This window comes from Lepisosteus oculatus, chromosome 23, assembly GCF_040954835.1.
Source record: "Lepisosteus oculatus isolate fLepOcu1 chromosome 23, fLepOcu1.hap2, whole genome shotgun sequence".
NCBI lineage: Eukaryota > Metazoa > Chordata > Actinopteri > Semionotiformes > Lepisosteidae > Lepisosteus > Lepisosteus oculatus.
This window is the reverse complement of record NC_090718.1, coordinates 10,075,714-10,095,018: the sequence shown is the minus strand read 5'-3', so window position 1 is coordinate 10,095,018 and position 19,305 is coordinate 10,075,714. Positions and strand designations below refer to the sequence as shown.

General features: G+C 38.1%; 1 protein-coding gene across 1 annotated transcript; it reads left to right on the top strand.

Annotated features, from left to right (window-relative positions):
• The first annotated feature begins 5,076 nt into the window (after positions 1-5,076).
• LOC102684098 (5-hydroxytryptamine receptor 3A-like) lies at positions 5,077-13,997 on the top strand. Its single transcript, XM_006642288.3, has 9 exons — positions 5,077-5,478; positions 6,811-6,974; positions 7,696-7,740; positions 8,154-8,263; positions 8,477-8,646; positions 9,945-10,105; positions 10,806-11,016; positions 11,691-11,924; positions 12,185-13,997. The coding sequence occupies exons 1-9, from the start codon at positions 5,361-5,363 to the stop codon at positions 12,466-12,468; spliced, it is 1,497 nt and encodes a 498-aa protein (XP_006642351.1). The 5' UTR covers positions 5,077-5,360; the 3' UTR covers positions 12,469-13,997.
• The last annotated feature ends 5,308 nt before the right edge of the window (positions 13,998-19,305 follow it).

Genomic DNA, 19,305 nt, shown 5'->3' with positions numbered 1-19,305 from the left:
CAGCAGAAGAAAAAATACTCTTAAAGTCAAACAATCCCCTCAAGTTTTTTACAGAATTTGTGAAGATATATCCTCAGTAACTAGTCATCATGAGTTAGTGATGCATACAAGACTGTGTTCACAACAGATTGTGTTCCTCATAATATTTACAACAGATACATCTACCAGTGAGTCACGGGCTTGCTGACTGTCTGTAAAATGAAATCCAAGAAAATGTACTTCATTTTACATTAATATATTCCTTAAATTATAAGAAATAATAACTCAGTGAAAAAATATCTTCAACAGGAGTTCAAAATAATAAGTTAAAAGGTAAATGAAGGAGTTACATACAGTATGTGTATTTTTATTTGTATTTTTGTTTTGGATTTGGCGTGGATAAACTAGATAGTAACAATAATTAGTTAAATGGTGTCAACACCATGCCTACAGGTTAAAATGAGAATTCTTCCTGGTTCTATCACAGATTAAAGAAGTAACAGGTACATACCAGCACTTTTCTGAAATACAAATTAAGACCGTGCTTTCAAATATAACTGGCATTTTTTTGTCAGTGGGTCCCAAACTGTTGTTTCTGAACAAGCATTCCCCATTTATTGTGTACTTTTAGTCATGTGTGCTTTTTCTCAAAGCTCTGACTTCTACTAGAAAATCTATACTATACTCTATACTATGAGGCTGTATACTCTTTTTTTAACTTTGTTCTTATGGAAAGAAGCATAAACCAATTATATTCCCTGTATGTTGTTCCAGACATACAGTATATGTCCTCTCGTGCCACAAGCCCATAGTAATACCAAGTACACAATCACTCATAAAAGCTACAGAAAGTAAACTGTAGTATATCCATTTGCAAACCACAATATAACAATTTCCACTTAGCAATTACCACTGGGAGTTTTATTTTTATCCACCATTTTTCAGATTCTGTGCAAAGCGACTACAAGTCTCCAAAAAAAAAGCATTAAACACATGACAGTGCAAACGACGCTTTTTAAAGTGTCAAAAAACAATACTTTCCAAAGACAAGAGGAGCAAATTAATTGCATAACAACTTCAAAGGCAGACTTATAAGCATTGTTGACACCTAATGATCCTGTATCACTGATCCACATTTCAAACTGAATGTGAAAACTGTATTTGTCATTATCGCCTTGGCATTCTCAACGATAAGTGTTTTAAAAGACAACCGTTAATTGGTCTGTCAATCCCAGTGCCATAATTCATAGTGAATGTTCTTCCTCACATTGGGAGTGACATAACTGAATAAAAAGAAGTCGTGTGTGTGATATGGAGGTGGTTTGTTGTGTTTCAGATCTGGAGCGAGATTCAGAACATTTATTCATTTGTTTTTAACAGTGCCCATTGTGGCCAAGGGACAAATCACTTCTGGTAAGTTGTCCACCATGGCAAGGAACCTTATGAAAATTTATAGCAGCTCTGAGAAGTCATCACATCATTGTAAATTTAACTATAAAGGAAGATATAGTCCAGAGTCACTTTGTCTCATTATGTGGAAAGTTGATTTGAGTTCAAGAAGTCACAGAATGTCTTGGGCCATTTAATTGTTCAACTACGATTTATTATACCTTATCGCTCAATAATTATTATACTTTATCAGCTTTGCATTTTGCTTTGAAGTACCATTGTTCAGGAGCTTATCGAAATGGATTGCTTTTTCTCTGTGCTTTGTTTTTCTCCTGTAATCACAAATATACCCTAACAACCCTAAAAGCGACACCAGACATACACAGGCTCATGAATCTTATCTTGTACTTATGAGAGTTACATCCGAAGGATTATACAATTTAGTCCATGTTTTATCTTTGAGATATAATAAACTAATTAAAAGTTTTGCTATCAGAATTAAGCAGGCTTAATTTTCATTGAAAGTTTCACATTCAAAGCCTTGAAGTCCTGACAAATACCTCAATTTTAAACCATCTTTTTTTCTATTTTTTTAATAACACCCCATTTTTTCAGATATTCAAATCCTCATAATTAGAATACTAGATCTTGTAACCACTAATTATCATTTAAATTGAACTGTGAGTTTTGTCAAGGAAGTTAGGATGTTGTTTCTTAACCCACCTGCCTGTTGTGCTGTTGTGTGATCACCACAAGCACAATTTCTGTAAACGACTTTGCTAATCAATACCCTGGAGGGTTGTGCTAAATATTTTAAGAAATCACCTGAGCTGATTTTGTTAATAAAAATATGTTTAGATTTCTCCTTAATTAAGATCTTATTAAAACTCATTCAACTTACTTTCACCCAACCTCAACTGCAGAATATGTAATCTGTGAACAATAAAATGAATTTCTTTTATCTATTTAAGGTTTGAGGGGTTTTGAAACAAACTCTCCAGTCTTACTGCTGAATCAGATTCCTCAGGATCCTTCAACTGATGACTGGATGAGGTCCTTGAATCTATAAGTTACTACAAACCATTTGACATCCTTAAATGTGTATTGTGTTTTTATATTTCTCTCTAACAACTGAAGTGAAAAACAATCCCATATACTGTAAACTATCAACAGCGTATAGCACTCACTAAGGTTTACCACAGAGCACTCTATCCACTTTCTAACTGCTTTATTGAAGAAGTATAAAGTCTATGCCATCTACGCTATCCAAAGGAGTTTATCCTGTCTCCTTCCTTATGCCCGGCAAAAATGGGCATAGGTTAGGAGACACCATGGGCAGTATGCCAGTCCACTGCCTGGCACACACAGACACAGACACACATGCTCACAGTCTTTGGACTGTGAGAGGAAACCAGAGCACCTGGAGGAAATCATGTGAACACAGAGACAACATACAAACTCCACACAGATAGCACCTGCGAGGTAACAATACTAACCACTGCACCAGCATGCTGCTTCATTTAGCAGCCCCTGCTTAGGACTTTAAAAAGTTTGAAAATTAAAAAGAGCTTGGCAGAGGCTGCGCATCTAACATTTAAGCTGAACATTCCCAGATCCTCATTTTCCCGCTAGGTCACCCATTCAGATGATTTTACATATCAAACGTACGTGCATAAAAGTCTTTCAAAATACCACCAATGAAAACAAAAATATGTGGCAGCGGGTTCAACAAACCATCACCTTCTAAAAATTCCTCTATTTTGTTTTTACCAGGCAAGTCAACTGGGTACTGACTTGTACTTACAGTAACCCAGAGATGGGATTGGGTTCCCTGGAGGAAACTTTCTTGTCATTGAAATCAAATTCACTTGTCTTAACCATTAGGGGAACAGCAAAGGTATGATTGATTGATACAGCTGTCTGACAACGTTACACCATATTACTGTTTATCAGTGGGTTAGATATTCTTTACAAGGAAACAGCTGAATGTTTCCATTTTTTTTCCACACTGAAACGTAAAACAAACAGAAGAACTCAAAGTTTGGCTGTGGAGTCTTCTTCAGGTGAAAGACATACTTCCCTGGGAATTCGTCTCCCTGATTTCTATACTGTATGCTTAGAACTCCTTTCTCATTTTCCCCATCCGTTCTCAAACTTTCTTTTTTTGTCTTTGATCCACAAATTCCTGTTTTTTTCCCCATTCCCCATACCTGAAGAAGGTTCCACAGATCAATATACAATATAAATACTGAGCACATACACATTTCAACTGTATCCAGAAAACTTTAGAACACGAACAATGTGGTATTGTATAATTTAATCTTAGGCAATTAGGTCTACCATACTGTGTCATTATCTACTGTAGGGTATTATTACTTATATTAAATACTTATTATCATAAAATAAAAGCAGAAAACTGCAACTATGCATGTTGAGTTACTTTTTTTTATCTAGCTATTACTATTATTAAAGCATCTTTTCAAGACATATTACAAAAAACAATAAAAATTGCAGACATACTGTACAAGAGCTAATCACCTCTCACTACAGAAACGCTTTTGCTATTGCAAGTCATATAAACAATATTTTTCTTTGCTTCTCCCTTATAGCCAAGGAGACTTCCAGTCGACCAGTAAACTCCAAAAACTGGTTAATAATTTGCAGTCCTCGATCAACTTAATCAAGAGACAGGCTAACTCCCACAGAACTCCACTGGCGCACACCGGATGTTCTGCCAGTTAATTTTATTAGAGATCATAGGAAATAAACCGGGCTTCAGTTATTGGGGTTTTCAATTGCGTCAACATTTGTAAGAATGGTCCTAAAGCTCCATAGACGAAGGGAAAACTATGTGATTAATATTTCCCATGTACAAACAGGCTCTTTAAATCTCATCATTGGTCTCTATTGTGACTAGAAGGGAAAATATTTATGTTGAATGACCCATTCTCAACAGACAAGAGATGGTACCAGTACCAGACATGTAACTTTGCCCGTAAAAATCAGATTATTTTTTCTTTTAAAATGTGTTTAAGTATATAATGGATGTATGCTTTATACATCTGTATAAATGTCCCTGTGTTCCAGATAATACTACCACTCGAGGAAAAACAACAACAAAAATTATATAGGATGCAACAAACAAAGAGGGAATTTCAGTACTTGAGCCATTTCTGAATCAAAGGCATTTTATACTAAAAAGGTTTTTCTATTGCTCATAATTGCAGTCATCTAAACATTCTGCCTACATAGGCACAATCATAGAATTCAGACTCACTCCAAAGGCATGCACTCTCTGCCAGTTTACATAATAAATCCAAACAAAATTTTGTTCAGATGGGAAATTCATGAATAAAATTGAAAATCCAATAACGTATGCATTCTGTCTGCCTTTTCTGGGGGGTGGCATAAAAAATATATATATTTGCACTGATTTAACATAAATTAATCCTAAAACGTTTGTAGGTTTTAGCAATTTATTGCCTTTTGGTTGCAGACTGTGAATGTTGCACTTGGTTAAACAAGCCATACCCTCACTTAGTCTCTCCAGCACCGATAGAAGATAAACAAAATGAGGAAACCCAGACAATTTAGCTATGAAGAAGCAGTGTTATCTGCAGTCACATCTATAAATTACATTACTGCCCAAGTGACCGCTAACGTTCTTCCTGTTGACATCTTCACTACTTTACAGCTATCATTCAAGCAAACAAGCATCGGATTTTTCCCATAAGCAAAGTGCACACTAGATCAATAGATGACAGGACACTGGCCTGAGCAAACCATACACCTACAGTGTTCAACGTGACATCAGCCTCCTGGCTTGAAACATGAGACTAACAAGGCCTGATTACGAGATTGATTAATTGTTTTAAAACTGTAAACTGCGAGACGAGCGGAGCCTAAAGAGTAGTGTTGTTTTGGGGCACTTTAATGAAGACAGTCGGGCGGAGACAGGCTGTTGAGCTTACTGCACAACAGAATGCGTTAACATGAGCCAGGACTTTGGACGTATCCTGCTCGCAAAAATCCTCCAATGCAAAATGAGATATCCTGCATTATGGACAACACTTGCTCTGCTTCTGCTCTGCGCACAGTCAGCTCGCTCAGGTAATTCATGGCAAGTTCACTACTTGGAATTAAAGAAAAAAAAATATTTTAATCGAGTAAATCAAATAAAAAAAAACGTAAATCTGAAATCATTTTGACGATAGTTCACAAAATATATTCAATTAAACCAAAAGTACTTAGATGAATGCTGGGTCAGTAAATATAGACCGAACGATATCAGATTACGGTATCATATATTGTCTTTATTTTACTTTCAGGGCGTTTCCCTTTTACTTTTTGATATCCATTTGAAAGAATCATTGCTATTTTGTAAGCGTCGTTGTTTCAGTTGTCGTGATAACCATTACATTACAAGGACAAGGCATGTTAAGAGAAAATGTTAAAACAAAAATAAAAGCGCAAGTTACTTTACAGTTATTGTAGTCACACAGTATAAACTGCTGAGACTTTCCCGCATCACATCTGGTCGAGCGCAAGAATTGTAAATGAAAATTCAACGTTTTCTATTATCTCTTTTCATTAGATTAATATATTAAAAGAAACATTTTTGTCGATTTTTGTTAGAAGGACGCAAGATTGATTTTATGTTAAAGAAATACAGTATTTGCTGCAGCAACGTGCCTTCCCTTCAATACAAGCAGAAGATAAACTTCTGCAGCTTTTCTTTACGGTTTTCTAAAAATGGAACAGAATATTGCATTCGACTTGGTTGTGTAATATTAATATACCACTAATACGATTGTTTTATTATTTCAGCGAATAAAAACTGTGAGTGTGGGATTCCATTATGGGACTGTAGCTCAAAACACATTTCCTAGAACTGATTTAAGTTGATACTATAATAAATGTTTTCATCTTGCAACAGAAAGAAGTAACCGAGAGCAATTGCATTTGCGCAGGGATAAAATCAATACTATGTTACTAATCTAAAGGACTTGGCTTTTACTAAAGACGGCGAAAACTTCAGCAGGAGGGACTGTTAAACTGGAAAAAGCAGAGGAGACTGAGCTGTGCGAGATCAAAGCACATTTGTAATCATAGCAATTTTTCAGTGAAAAACGTGGTCAAGTCAGTAAAGAATGTATTATTGCTGCTTGAGAAATGTATTTGTGAGCTTACCATAACGACAGGAAAAAATGTTACCTATAGTGAGCATGTGCATCAATGGGCTTAAAACACTTTTATTATTTGCTTTTCATCGCCAACTACTGCCAATACCACCCGCAATACTACCATTGTAACTACTAGGAGTAGCTAATTGACATAAAAGCGGGTCATTTAATGCATCTCAAATTGAGCAAAACACTACAGGAACAAATACTGTTTTACATGTAGCACAACTGTTGTTTGTTGTGTGCATCCTTACCTTAGGGAGACGAATAGGCAACAACCCGGGGCGATTTGCCAACGCAACCTTAGTTCGACTCTCTGACTATCTGATGACCGGCTACAAGAAAGGTGTCCGTCCTGTGAGAGACTGGCGCAACTCCACGATGGTGGCCATTGACTTCATGGTGTACGCCATTCTGAGCGTGGTGGGTGGAATAATACTTTGTTTTTTTCGTTGCTTGATTCCTAAAGACAGAATGGACATGGAGAGGAAGGAGATGGTGAAAAGATTTTTCTTGTCTCTGAAATGTGCTTTCAAATCACAGCAAAGGAAGCCCAGCTTCCACAAAAATGCACATTCCTGTACAAATACCCTTATGTATACCCTTACGATTATATAAAGAATAATCATAATAATCGTTTCCTGAGATTATTTTTCACAATAATTTTTAGCATCAAAAGATTAACTCATCATAATGCTAGAAAAAATATGCAAACCTGCAAACATACTTGCTATACAAAATGCCTTAGTTGGATATAGCGTACTTGAAAACAAGAATTGAATGAAGAAAACAGTTTTTATGAATGTAAGAAGCAGCAAAAGCTGTAGATTTTAAGAATACAGCATGTTGCATTCATGAAACTATAGTATATAGTCACATAAAATGAGTATTCACTGTACACATACTGTACAAACTAAATTAGGAAATACAAGTATTCATTCATTTTTTAGGTTATGATTTATAGGTCTTAAATCTGAATTGCAGACTGTGGTTTAATATGTTCGGAGAGAATGTAATTGGCCAAAAAAATCCAGGAACCTTACTTTGTTGTGGACAACTTTGTTGTAATACAAAAGTATATACACACATACTGTATCTGCTAACACAAGTATATACCTTCACCCCTTCCCACCCTCCCTTACAGGATGAGAAGAACCAGGTTTTAACCACGTACATCTGGTACAGACAGGTAAGGGAGACATCAGTGGGGGTTTCAGACTTGAACTTGAACTGTATAGGATTTCTGCCTCTTCACATGATCCGATTTGGTTGACAAATAATTGCTTTATGCAGTTGTGGTAAAGGCTTCCTCTCTGCAGCACTTGCAGATACCTTACTGGCTTCTGCAATAAAGACAGACTGCGGCTGCTGTGAAAGTCCTTGCAGAGTGGGAAAGTACAGTAGCTTGTAATATATATTTGTATAATCAATGTGTGTATGTACTGTATATGTACATATTTCTGCATGTGTTATTATCGCCTTTTAATAATCATTGACAAGGAAAAGTAATCAGGCAAGATTATTATTCATTTAAAAACAAAAGATGTTTGCCTTTTCATTTGACCCTGCCTTAAAAACGTCTTGTATCTCTTTACTGCAAAGAAATGGGTGGATGAATTCCTTGTATGGAATCCCGAGGATTTTGACGATATCAAGCAAGTCTCCATCCCTACAAGCAATATTTGGGTGCCAGACATTCTCATCAATGAGTTGTAAGTGCACTGGCTCAAAATACTAAGGGGGCTTAAACTAACAAAATATGCAGATTGTTACGGAAAAATGAAACCAGGTTAATTGGGGAGCAATTAGTATCAGAGACGTACCAATGCTATTTTTTTTTAAGATTGCCTATCTCTGAGACTAGTCTGGTAGCAGGAATTGGCAGCTGGATTGAGAATCTCTAACCCCAATGCCTGTTTCCGCAGCGTGGATGTGGGAAAATCCCCAGATATCCCTTATGTGTATGTGGGTTATGACGGAAAAGTGCAAAACTACAAACCCATCCAGGTGGTGACAGCATGCAGCCTGGATATCTACAACTTCCCCTTCGATATCCAGAATTGCACCCTGACCTTCACCAGCTGGCTTCACACGAGTAAGCAACCATTGTTGTTTCATACGTCTGTCAAGCAACTGTCTTGTTAGACTCCCTTTGTTACGTCAAGTTTAAATCTTATAAACATATTTCTAATTTGTAATGTGCAACTACTGGAATATGCTGAGCTGCTGATTGTGAATTAGGATCAATTTATTGGCCATGTAAAATTTCATGTATTAGGGATATTTGACTTTTTCCCACACCCCAGCTTGCTCTCCATGAGACACACAGACAGGGAGAGAAGCTTGGGGTCACAGCCCAGGGTCAGCCATTTATATGGCGCCCCTGGAGCAGTTGGGGTTAAGGGCCATGCTCAGGGGCCCAATGAAGTAGGATTCCTCTGCCGGCTGAGGGATACGAACGGGCAACCTTCCAGCTACAGGCGCAGATCCTTATCCACTGAGCCACCGCACCGCCCCAAACCAAGAGTAAAAGAACTATTACAATAGTTCTTCACATTTATATAGTCCTTTTCATCCTGAAAAGCACCAAAGTGCTTCAAATGTTGAAGGAGACCCCCTCTTTACACTGCTGATTAGCAACCCCTCTGCACAGCGGAGCTGGTGAAGAAGCAAGAAATCACTTCAAACACTGACTTGGGGTGGGGGGGGTGCTTTAGGTAGACCATATTATGAACGCACAGGGCAGAATTTAGCCAGCACATACCCAGCCTCAAAAACAGTGTCACAGTATTTGGAAAAATCAGGAAATCAGAACTTCGGCTTATCATCTCATCTGCAGAACAGCACCACCTAAACAACAGTCTTCTCTGGCAGCATACTGGGGCAACGACCGGAAATTCGGGACAAGAGGAAAGAGCACAGCTTACTCAACCAAAAACCACTTGCAGCAACAATTTGGTTTTGCTCAGTGGTCTTCCATTCCAGGACTGACCAGGCTCAGCCTTGTTAAGCTTCTGAGATCTCGTGATATTAGGCTATTCGGTGGTGGTATGGCTGCTTCATTTCTGGGTGTCAGCTGTTCTTCTTCAAATGTTAGATTTTTGGTTCATGATAAACTCTTGTGCATAATGTCTAGATTTTTATGTGCGGTAAAAAATGAAAAGCACTGAAAAAGCATTTTCGTGTCATTTGACTGTTGGCTGTCCTGGACAGAAAGCCTTACTGCTAGCTTGATAGAACGAGACCGATAATATGATCCTCCCTAACTGTTTTGCCAGGATGTGACACAGGCTGAACTGAGATAACAACTCTAGCTGCATAGTCTGAAGTAATGCAAGATTATGATTAATTATGAGAAAGGCAGGACTAAAGCTTAACTTTTATGCTCTGCAGCTGCTGACATTAACATCTCCTTGATGAGAACCCCTGAAGAGGTGATGTCTGACAAGAATGTCTTCATGAACCAGGGGGAATGGGAGCTGCTTAATGTCCCGTCTCAGTACATAGACTTCAGCATTGACGGTACCGACCACTATGCCGAAATGAAGTTCTTTGTAAGCAACCCTACTCCTTTACATTTGTGTTACCCAAGCCCAAGAACTGTACTGTATACACCAGGTAGAGCAGGAATCAAGTGACAGACTAAGTTTTAAATAACCTTCAGTAACTGCAACTTAAATCTTAGGTCACTATGAACTGATGAGTCAAAAGAAAGGAATTTCAGTTGCTGAGGAGGCAAAAATATCTAATTTAAATGATTACATCAAAATGTCTCTTAGAAAGTGGAATTCTCAAAAAAAGTGAGGCACATTTAGAATAGTGCCATTGGGGATAGGACTGGGATTAAGAATCCAAGGCTGTCTCAGTTCACAGTTAAACATTCTTGAGAGAAATACCTCTCCAACAAACAGCACTGCATCTCCTGAGTGTCACGTCAGTGCTTCTGCATCTCTGTGAGCCAGCCTGTACAGACACAGCTTGTGATTCCAAGTAAAGTGTTTACAGGATGAAGAAAAATGGGCAATTCTAAATTTAAAATTATCACAACTGAATAATCTTTGGATCTGTGTTTTGGGAGTTTTGAAAACACAACAGCGCTCATCCAATATTCAGTGCACACAAGAAGAAGCAAATCTTCCCCGTTTAATCTGCACCTGTGCTGAAAAACGGCGAGAATGCTCATGGCAGGACTCCACCCACAGGTCAGAATAATTCTGGTCCAGACCCAGGGCTAACGACCCCCATGTCTTCCAGGTTGTGATCCGACGAAGGCCCTTGTTCTATACTGTCAGCCTCCTGCTGCCCAGCGTGTTCCTGATGTTGATGGACATTGTGGGATTTTATCTGCCGCCTGATAGCGGAGAGCGGGTGTCCTTTAAGATCACCCTGCTGCTGGGATATTCTGTCTTTCTCATCATTGTGTCCGACACTTTGCCTGCTACTGCCATCGGGACGCCACTGATAGGTAGGGGGAAAGGGCGGGAGTCATCTGGGACACGATTAGGAGCTTTAGATCATGAGATTAAGTTTCCTGCCGCAGTGCTGCGCTCTATTATTGAGCTTCTCTAGCCCTTCGTCTGAGGAACAGGCGGCTCCAAATGAAATCCAAGGCAGGCGTTGAAAAAGCTTTCTCTGCTTATTTTATTTCAGTTTTACCTTTCCGCATGCTTACTTAATAAACCAAATTAAAATATAAAGCTCTGGAAGAATTTACTAAAGGGCTAATATTTGTGTACATTCCGAACAGCTTTAAGGTGCCATCACTTACATTTTGAAATCTCTTTTTTGTTTCTGCATTTAAAAGGTATTTGAAATATGCACTGCGTATATACCGGGACTTTAAGAAAGGGCAGATCATTTTGTTCCTGTTGTCATATCCACAGCACTGTGTAAAGGTGATACCTTCTGGTGCACAAATATTTATTTAGCAAAAAAGTCACCCCATGAAGTTTTTGGAAGCTAAAAAAGTAGCTGAAGTAAAATAATCCATCTTTTTTCTTGAAAACTCTGTGTATGCAAAAAGCTGATGCAATTAAAGTACTGAGAATATTTTAGTTCAGCAAGTCAGTGTTCTAATAATGGATCTGTGCCTTAACAAAGGTGAATTTTGGGCCAATACTTTTGTTTTTTGGACTACAGGTGTCTACTTTGTGGTGTGCATGGCCCTCCTGGTGATTAGTCTTACAGAGACCATCCTGATCGTACGCTTGGTGCACAAACAGGACCTCCAGTCCCATGTCCCAGAGTGGGTGAAGCACCTTGTGTTAGAGAAAGCCACTGTGCTTCTCTGCATTCGCAACAAGGAAAAATTTGGCCCCATTCCTTCAAGGGGATGTGACATGTCCCGATTCAAGGAGAACAACATGAATACAGGTGGGTTCTCGAGCGGCGCGTTTTTTTTTTTTTTTAGAGGTGCCAAACCTCTTCAGCTTTTTTTCGGTGCCAGCTCTATTGCAGCAGAGAAATACTTCCTGCTGACATTCTTATTAATTGTGGATGTAGGGTGCATCCCAGATATGTAGGATGCATGCTAGATAATGTTGTTGTAACATATTAATAAAAGACAGCATGCTTTTGCTGGACATTGCGTTTGTTAGGTTGACAAAGGCTTTTATCACCGTTAAACCTTGCAGGCAAATTCAATCACCGCACTTGTGAGAATACCAGAGACTGTGAGAAGTCCATAGGCATGGCCCCACCTCTGAGAGACAATGCCCCAGTGGTGGACAACATCCTCCAGGAGATTTCGTCCATCCGCCACTTCCTGGAGAGGCGAGAGCAGTACAGAGAAATTGCCAAGGAGTGGCTGCAGGTGGGGTATGTTCTGGATGTGCTGCTGTTCCGCGTTTATTTAGTGGCTGTGCTGGCATACAGCATCACACTCGGGACTCTCTGGTCAGTGTGGCAATATGCCTGAGCTTGAGAGCTTTGGAAAAACCAGCGTGTGGGCCTCACGTAAAGATAACCAATCTGATTTTGCTGAGGGTGGCCTTGAAAACCTCCATGCTTACCTTAATAAGGGCCGCCCCCCCCCCCACTCCCTCTTCACAGGAAGTGAAAAAAATTCCTCCGTCTTTCGTCTACCACTGATAGAGGTCTCACACAACGCACTGTAAGGAGGGGAAAACAAGCGTTTAATTTTTCACTCCACAACGTTGGCTAATAAACCCACAAGGTCAACAAAAAAACAAACTGTGACTGTTTTAGAGAAGGGCTTTACTGCTAAAAACCGGACAAGACTGTCGAGGAGCCGACATTAGATTTTCCTTTGCGCCGCGCAACAGCTGCTCTCCACGGGGTTAGCCTGCTCTTCATTTAGACATTTCTTGTGAAAGAACACAACGAGAATCAAATCGGATTAAAACAATAAAACGAATACTTGTACATGCAAAAAAAGAGAGGTGGCTTGTGCTTTTGTATAGACAATGGTAGTGTGCTTTGGTGTAGATTTTCACGGGAAAGCCTTTATAAAATAAACCTCAGTAGCTGTGTAGTGAGAATGGCCCATCTCTACAACAAAAGCTTCTAGTCATATTCATATTCTGGTTTGTGACATTTGGAAAACATGTGAATGTACTGTATGTGGGACAATCTTTGTCTTCTGCCTTTTCTCTGTGTTATGTTAGACTGTAGTTGTGATTTTCTACAATAACAAAAAATTGATTCCAAACACTTCCATGGCTTTAGAAATTTAGACACAACCTAAGTAAGAATATAAAGTTGTCCTGAACGGCTATTTTAGTTAATTGGACAAAATCATTAAATCATTTCATACAATAGTGCATCTCATTTACTGTTTTAATAAGGAAAGGGAGAATGTACTTTATGGAAGTCAATTATTTATCATTTGCAAACCCTGTAAAGCATCTGAGCAATCACAAGAGAAAAGAAAAACACACTTTTGGAATGTTATAAAAGCCAGCTGAAAATAAAAGTGCAGGTGTGTCAACATGTGTTGACAAGATGTCAATATATAATTTAATGGCTGTGTGTGGAATTAATTTTACTGGTGGATGTCCACACAGTGGACTTTAAAAATATTGTATTGTTTTCTCCTGTGGAATCTCCCATGTATATGCAGGGTATTAATGTATTCACCATGCAAAAAGTCTTTTTATTCTTGAAAATGCCTTCTACAGGCAAATGTTATTAGGAAGTGTATTGAATTTATAGCTTTTACATTCAGCTTGTATATACAGTTGTAACTTCAGGCAATGTACTCCAGACTTGATAATCTGTATTCTTCTGAACCAGTTAGCTTTGCATTACACATCTGTGCTGCATTACTAACACTGCCACAGATACAATGGAAAAATTGAAGCAATTAATGGCCTCTGACCTGAAATAATCTGAGTTAAATTATGACAGTTTTATTTTTAGGACCATTGTATATGTCATATAACACTGTTTCTTAGTATATGGAAATAAAATTTCATTTTACTCTAAGCCTTCAGTTGTGTTGTTTTTATTCTTCAGTTTCAGCAATAGAAACATTTGTGAACATCCTCATTATTCCTGTCCATGTGGACCAAAAAAGCATAATACACACCTTTTTTTAACAAAAAGGTTAATGCTACCTTCAGCAGCACATTAGATTGTTCTGCTACAGAATACAGGAAACCGATACTGTACACACTGTTTTTACACAAAAAAATGAACTGCTTTGTAAACATGACTGAACTCAATTAAACTACACAAGACTCAATTAAACTAAAAAAAATCAGTTGCACATAGACCAACTTCATACAGTATATCAATTTAACGCTAACCTACTGACAGAACAGCTCTTTGTTATTTAATAGAAAACTTTTTAAAATAAAGAATATCATTTAAGGATCTGGATTACTGTCTGGCTCTTGTTCAAAATAGCTTTTAAACACTTTGAAACTGTGTCAAGTAAATTAAGGAATGATGGACAGATTAAAACACATACTTTTGAAGAACTGTTTTCCCCTTACAAAATGAACAAAGTGAATGAGGTAGGATTTATCATGTTTACGAGAGAGAAAAGGAGTTAATTGTTCAGCACAACGAACCACGCACCTGGCAAATTCAGCCTAATATACTACACTCTGCAGAACGTGCAAACACCAGCAAGGTATTTATCACTGCTTTGATTGTTCTTGTTTCATGATTGACACTAATGTACTACTTGTAATGATTTTAGCTTGCTGAAAATGCACTCAGTGGGCATGCAATGATTAAATAAATGCTATTGACAATGTGCATAATTAAAAAAAAATCGGTAAGACAGTAAATGGGACCATTGATTCCAGTTCAATCAATGCAACTTCACACTCAGATCCTTTCCAAAAGCTGGAAAGACCTGAAAACGCCCATTTCTTGTCATTTCAAGTAACTCCCAAACTAGACTATATTAATTGATCTAAGAATATGACTTAGTCCCTCTTTGATAAATATGAAGTGTTCTTCACAATACAGTTAAAAGAATAATAACAACCAACACCGTCAACAGAGCTGCAGGTGCTGAAATTTACCAGGTAATTTTAATGTACAGTATGCAACCGCTAACTGAATGTACCAGTATCACACTTTGAAGTTTCACCTATTAGCTGTATAGATTGTTCAGTGAAATCAACTGTGTATACTACTTTTGCATACATGTACGTTGATTTCCTTAAAGCGGCCATAGACAAGCTTGTAAAATTTACTTAAAAAAGTTTTTTCTGGATTGCTTTGCAATGTGCTGTATCTATTTTCCCCTCAAATTAGACAACCAAAGAAAAGCATGATCAAAATCAAGTAAATATGTGTCAGTAGGAGATTATGTTTTTATTTGAATACAATAAATAAACAACTGTATTTTGCTCAAAATACTTGAAAGAGTAAACTAACACTTTAAATGCTGCCACAGTATATTTAGAAAAGCGGGCAATACATTTTTAAATATTTTCCAAAGCTCTGCTGCACTGATAAAACTATATATTATACACATATAAAAAAACTAACTACAAGAAACATTGAAATAAACTGGAAAAACAGGAAGCTGACAGAAGTTAAAGGAACGAGACATCAAAGATCACTAACCTAAAGTGGCTAGGCTGTTGTTTTTGGACAACTGTAGTGATGCCTTTAAGTTAAGTCTTCAGTTAAATGGAGTTTATAATGAAAGTTCGGGAGGGATGACAACAACCAAATTCAATCAGACACAGTTGTCAGTAATTAGCAATCACTCCTGACGTCACTTCCACTCCTAAAACATTATATATACTGAACCAATTCCCTCCTTTCCCTCGCACACATCTTTCTGTATCCCATCTCCACCTCTGCAGGTGCCCCGGGTCACTCCTCACTCTGCAGGGGGTCCCAAGCTCCTCGTCCTCTGGCCAGGAGGTCAGCCCTCAGCCGAGCGGGTTAAGACAAATGTTAATTAAACCCTCCATCTTTTCATTACACTTAATTCTTGGGTGCTGTTATACCTAGTGAACAGAAAATATCACTAAGCAAATATCATGTGCAGACTTTGATATTTTTACATTTCACCGGGCATTGAAATCCAGTTTTGTTTTAAAGCATTCTTGAGAGTGATCCTATACAATGTGCCTGTTGAATCTAATGCTACAGGCCAAAAAATGAGCATCTGACCTCAGCCACACTTAACACTTTGGTCTGTGAAAGAGGTGGGGAGCAGTAATCCCTTTCCATGTTTCAAATGCTCATTTAAATGTATTAATTCATAGAGCGACAGAGATTATCTTAATTAGTAATGTCCTCATTTCAGATACAGATACTGTCTTTTCTTCAAGATAAAAGATGCAAATTGCAGTATTACTATGCCAACAGTGTCTCAAGCAGATAACGGAAAATTAATGGTTTGTTGCTGCTTTTTTCAAGCTTCTTTTTTTGTCTCAGTGGCATATACGAACACATAACATGCCTGCCTTTTAGTACAGTAACCCTTTCTTATCCATAAGCCTTTCCTATTGACACGAGCTCATAGTGCAGTATGCCTGGAATGTCCTTAAGAAGTTTCAGAGAGGAGTTCAAAGTGCAGATCTAACACAAGCTTGGTTTTTACTACACGTTGACAAATTCCAGAAGGAACTTTCAAATAAATATTTTTTATTTGATTTATGTTACAGTGACTTGTTTTAATCTCGTTTGTGGCTATGTAGTCTTTGAATTCTTGCAGTCGCTAGACACCTGGACAGGGGCTCTGAAATTCACACCATTCTGCAGTTGTAAGCAGAAGCACTACATTACTGGAAATCCATTGTAGGAATTTACAGAACATTTAGCATCTACCATGAACATAAACCATTAGATGCTTTAGAACAGGTCAAGTGTCTTAGAATTTGTATGTACGTCAGCAAAATCTGATTTTCGTTCATCAAGTAAGAACCTTCCTTATACAGTAGCTACTTTGACATTTTAGAGACGTTAAGCACTCTTGATAGCAAACTGGTGTACCCAAAGCATAGTACATCAACATAATATGACAGCAATACTGCACTAACATGCCTACAGATCAGACTGTCCTTTCCTGCAATGGACTAAATACATAAATGTATACAGTATATAAAATACAAGACACACCCAAAGAAGGCTCCACAACCAAAACGTTGTGTTTCTTTTTCTTTTCTTCTCTTTTCAGCATGGAACAAACCTTTACTTGTTCCTTTGCAGTCTATGAATACTGATGCAGCTACCTACTTGAACTATTTAAAATTTAACATATACAGTACATGGGCAAAATATCAAATTAACATTGTTTAAATATGCCCTTGCTTCCTGCAGTGACAGAAATGTTCTGAAAGTATACAGTATATTTATTCTCAACCAGCTTGTGACAAGTTAAATCTAGAAGAATGTTATCCTCACTTTGAAAAAAAAAACTAATCCTTCCTCCCTCCCCAGAAAGCCAACACCCAAAGTAACACCCATCCTATCACAGGATGGGACCCCCGTCCACTGCACTCCGCACATACCCCCTGTATATTCAAGTGCACAGGAGCACACAAATGCCAGTTAACAGTCCCAGCATGCCTTTGGAAGCTGGGAAGAAGCCAGACCATCCTTTGGAAATGTCAGGATTTCCATCTGACACGTTTCAGCCAGTTCCATTTCTGGTTTCAAACTGTATTGCTAATTTAACCTCACTTTAGTGTCATCCACCCATCCGTGTTCTCACCTCTTCTCCAGTTCAGGGTCACAGTGGTCTGGATCCTACCCTCTAGCAACGGGCGCAAGGCAGGATACACCCTGGACGGGACACCAGTCCATCGCAGGGCAGACACACACACAGACTCACACCAGGCCCAGGCTTTTTCCCAAAAGCCACCTGATCTACCAGTATGTATGAGAGGAAACTGTAGCACCTGGAGGAAACCCACATGAACATGGGGAGAACATACAACCTACATGTAGATAGCACCATAGAAATTAAACCCAGGGCCCCTGCTCTATTGTGCCAACATGTCCCACCACCTTAGATTAAAAGCATATTTTTCTCTTCCTTTGGAAAGGGATGCGGAGCAATCTAGTCACTAATCTACTCCAACCTCAGTCCACATCACTCAACTAATACTTTAAAAAATGTAACATCATTCCCACTTTGGTACAGAAAATGTTACAGTACCTCCTTTCGGTGAGTGTTTCTTGAAGTCTGTATCTATTTTTTTTTTACACAGTTGTCCTTCATTTACTTTCCTCCTCCAAATCCAATAAAATGAAATGAGCTTTACCATTCACAGACCACAAGGGGGAAACATTTCTCTCGGAAACCGAGAAAAGCCAGTGTGTCAATCAAAAATCTACCTAAGAGAAAGAGAGTCTTGTTTTGTTTACCTGCTTGGCTCACATTCTGCCTTTTATGCAACTCCTAACATCACATGTTTATTTAAGATGCAGATTCTATTAATGATTTCTTTCTTGATGGATTTTGTCATTTTTTGCAACGGTCACCACCTGTATTATATTCAGATCTGACGTTTTCCAACAAAAAAGGATTATCGGTAACTTATCTGCTGTAGTGTATTTGTGTATTCATCATATCAGTGAAAGGCTCCATCAATTTAATAGACTAATTCTTTGTTAAAAAAGGACTATTTTTAGATGCAACAGTTTGGAAGGGTAAAAACAGAATTTTGTCTTTTTTAATTCCTGTCCAAAGCTTTAGCTGGCATTGGGAACTTCATAGAAGCAACATAGATCAGCTAAAACTCACAAAAGAAAGGGATCTGCTGAGAGCTACAGCCCCTGCCCATGTGTAGTGCCACAATTCAGTACAAACAAGGTCATCTATAAAATAACATTGCTTTGATTAATTGATATGTAGAACTATGTATGTGTGTGCTTGTGTCACTAACTGATTTTGAGGTAGTAATTTCTTAGGATAGCATATCAGGGCACGGTACAATGATAAACAAGCTAAGAGAAGTGCTATGTTGCTAACAAATAAACAACAAGGACAGTTTAATTTGTGCACTTATTGATTTCATATTTTCATAACATGAAAAGCTAAAACCTTTTTTGATCAAAGGAGCTTACACTAATCACCACTGACAGCCTAGGGATGTACATTAATATACTTTATGTTCAGAGATGTTTGTTAGCATTTGTTTATGCTTTGGTCTTATAGTTGGGGATGGTCGGATCACATCCAGACTTTTATTGTTACTGTTTATTTTGATGTGTGAGACACTCTAAGCACTGAGCACATCTAACATATTTATCTGATTTTCAATACAGGAAATGAGAGTAGCAGCACCTGTGATGATCCCACACCCCAGTA

Coding starts and splice junctions, on each gene's coding strand:
- LOC102684098 (XM_006642288.3), top strand. CDS start 5,361: ATGAGCCAGGACTTTGGACGTATCCTGCTCGCAAAAATCCTCCAATGC. Junction 5,479..6,810: donor CGCACAGTCAGCTCGCTCAG/GTAATTCATGGC, acceptor TCCTTACCTTAG/GGAGACGAATAGGCAACAAC. Junction 11,017..11,690: donor CATCGGGACGCCACTGATAG/GTAGGGGGAAAG, acceptor TTTGGACTACAG/GTGTCTACTTTGTGGTGTGC.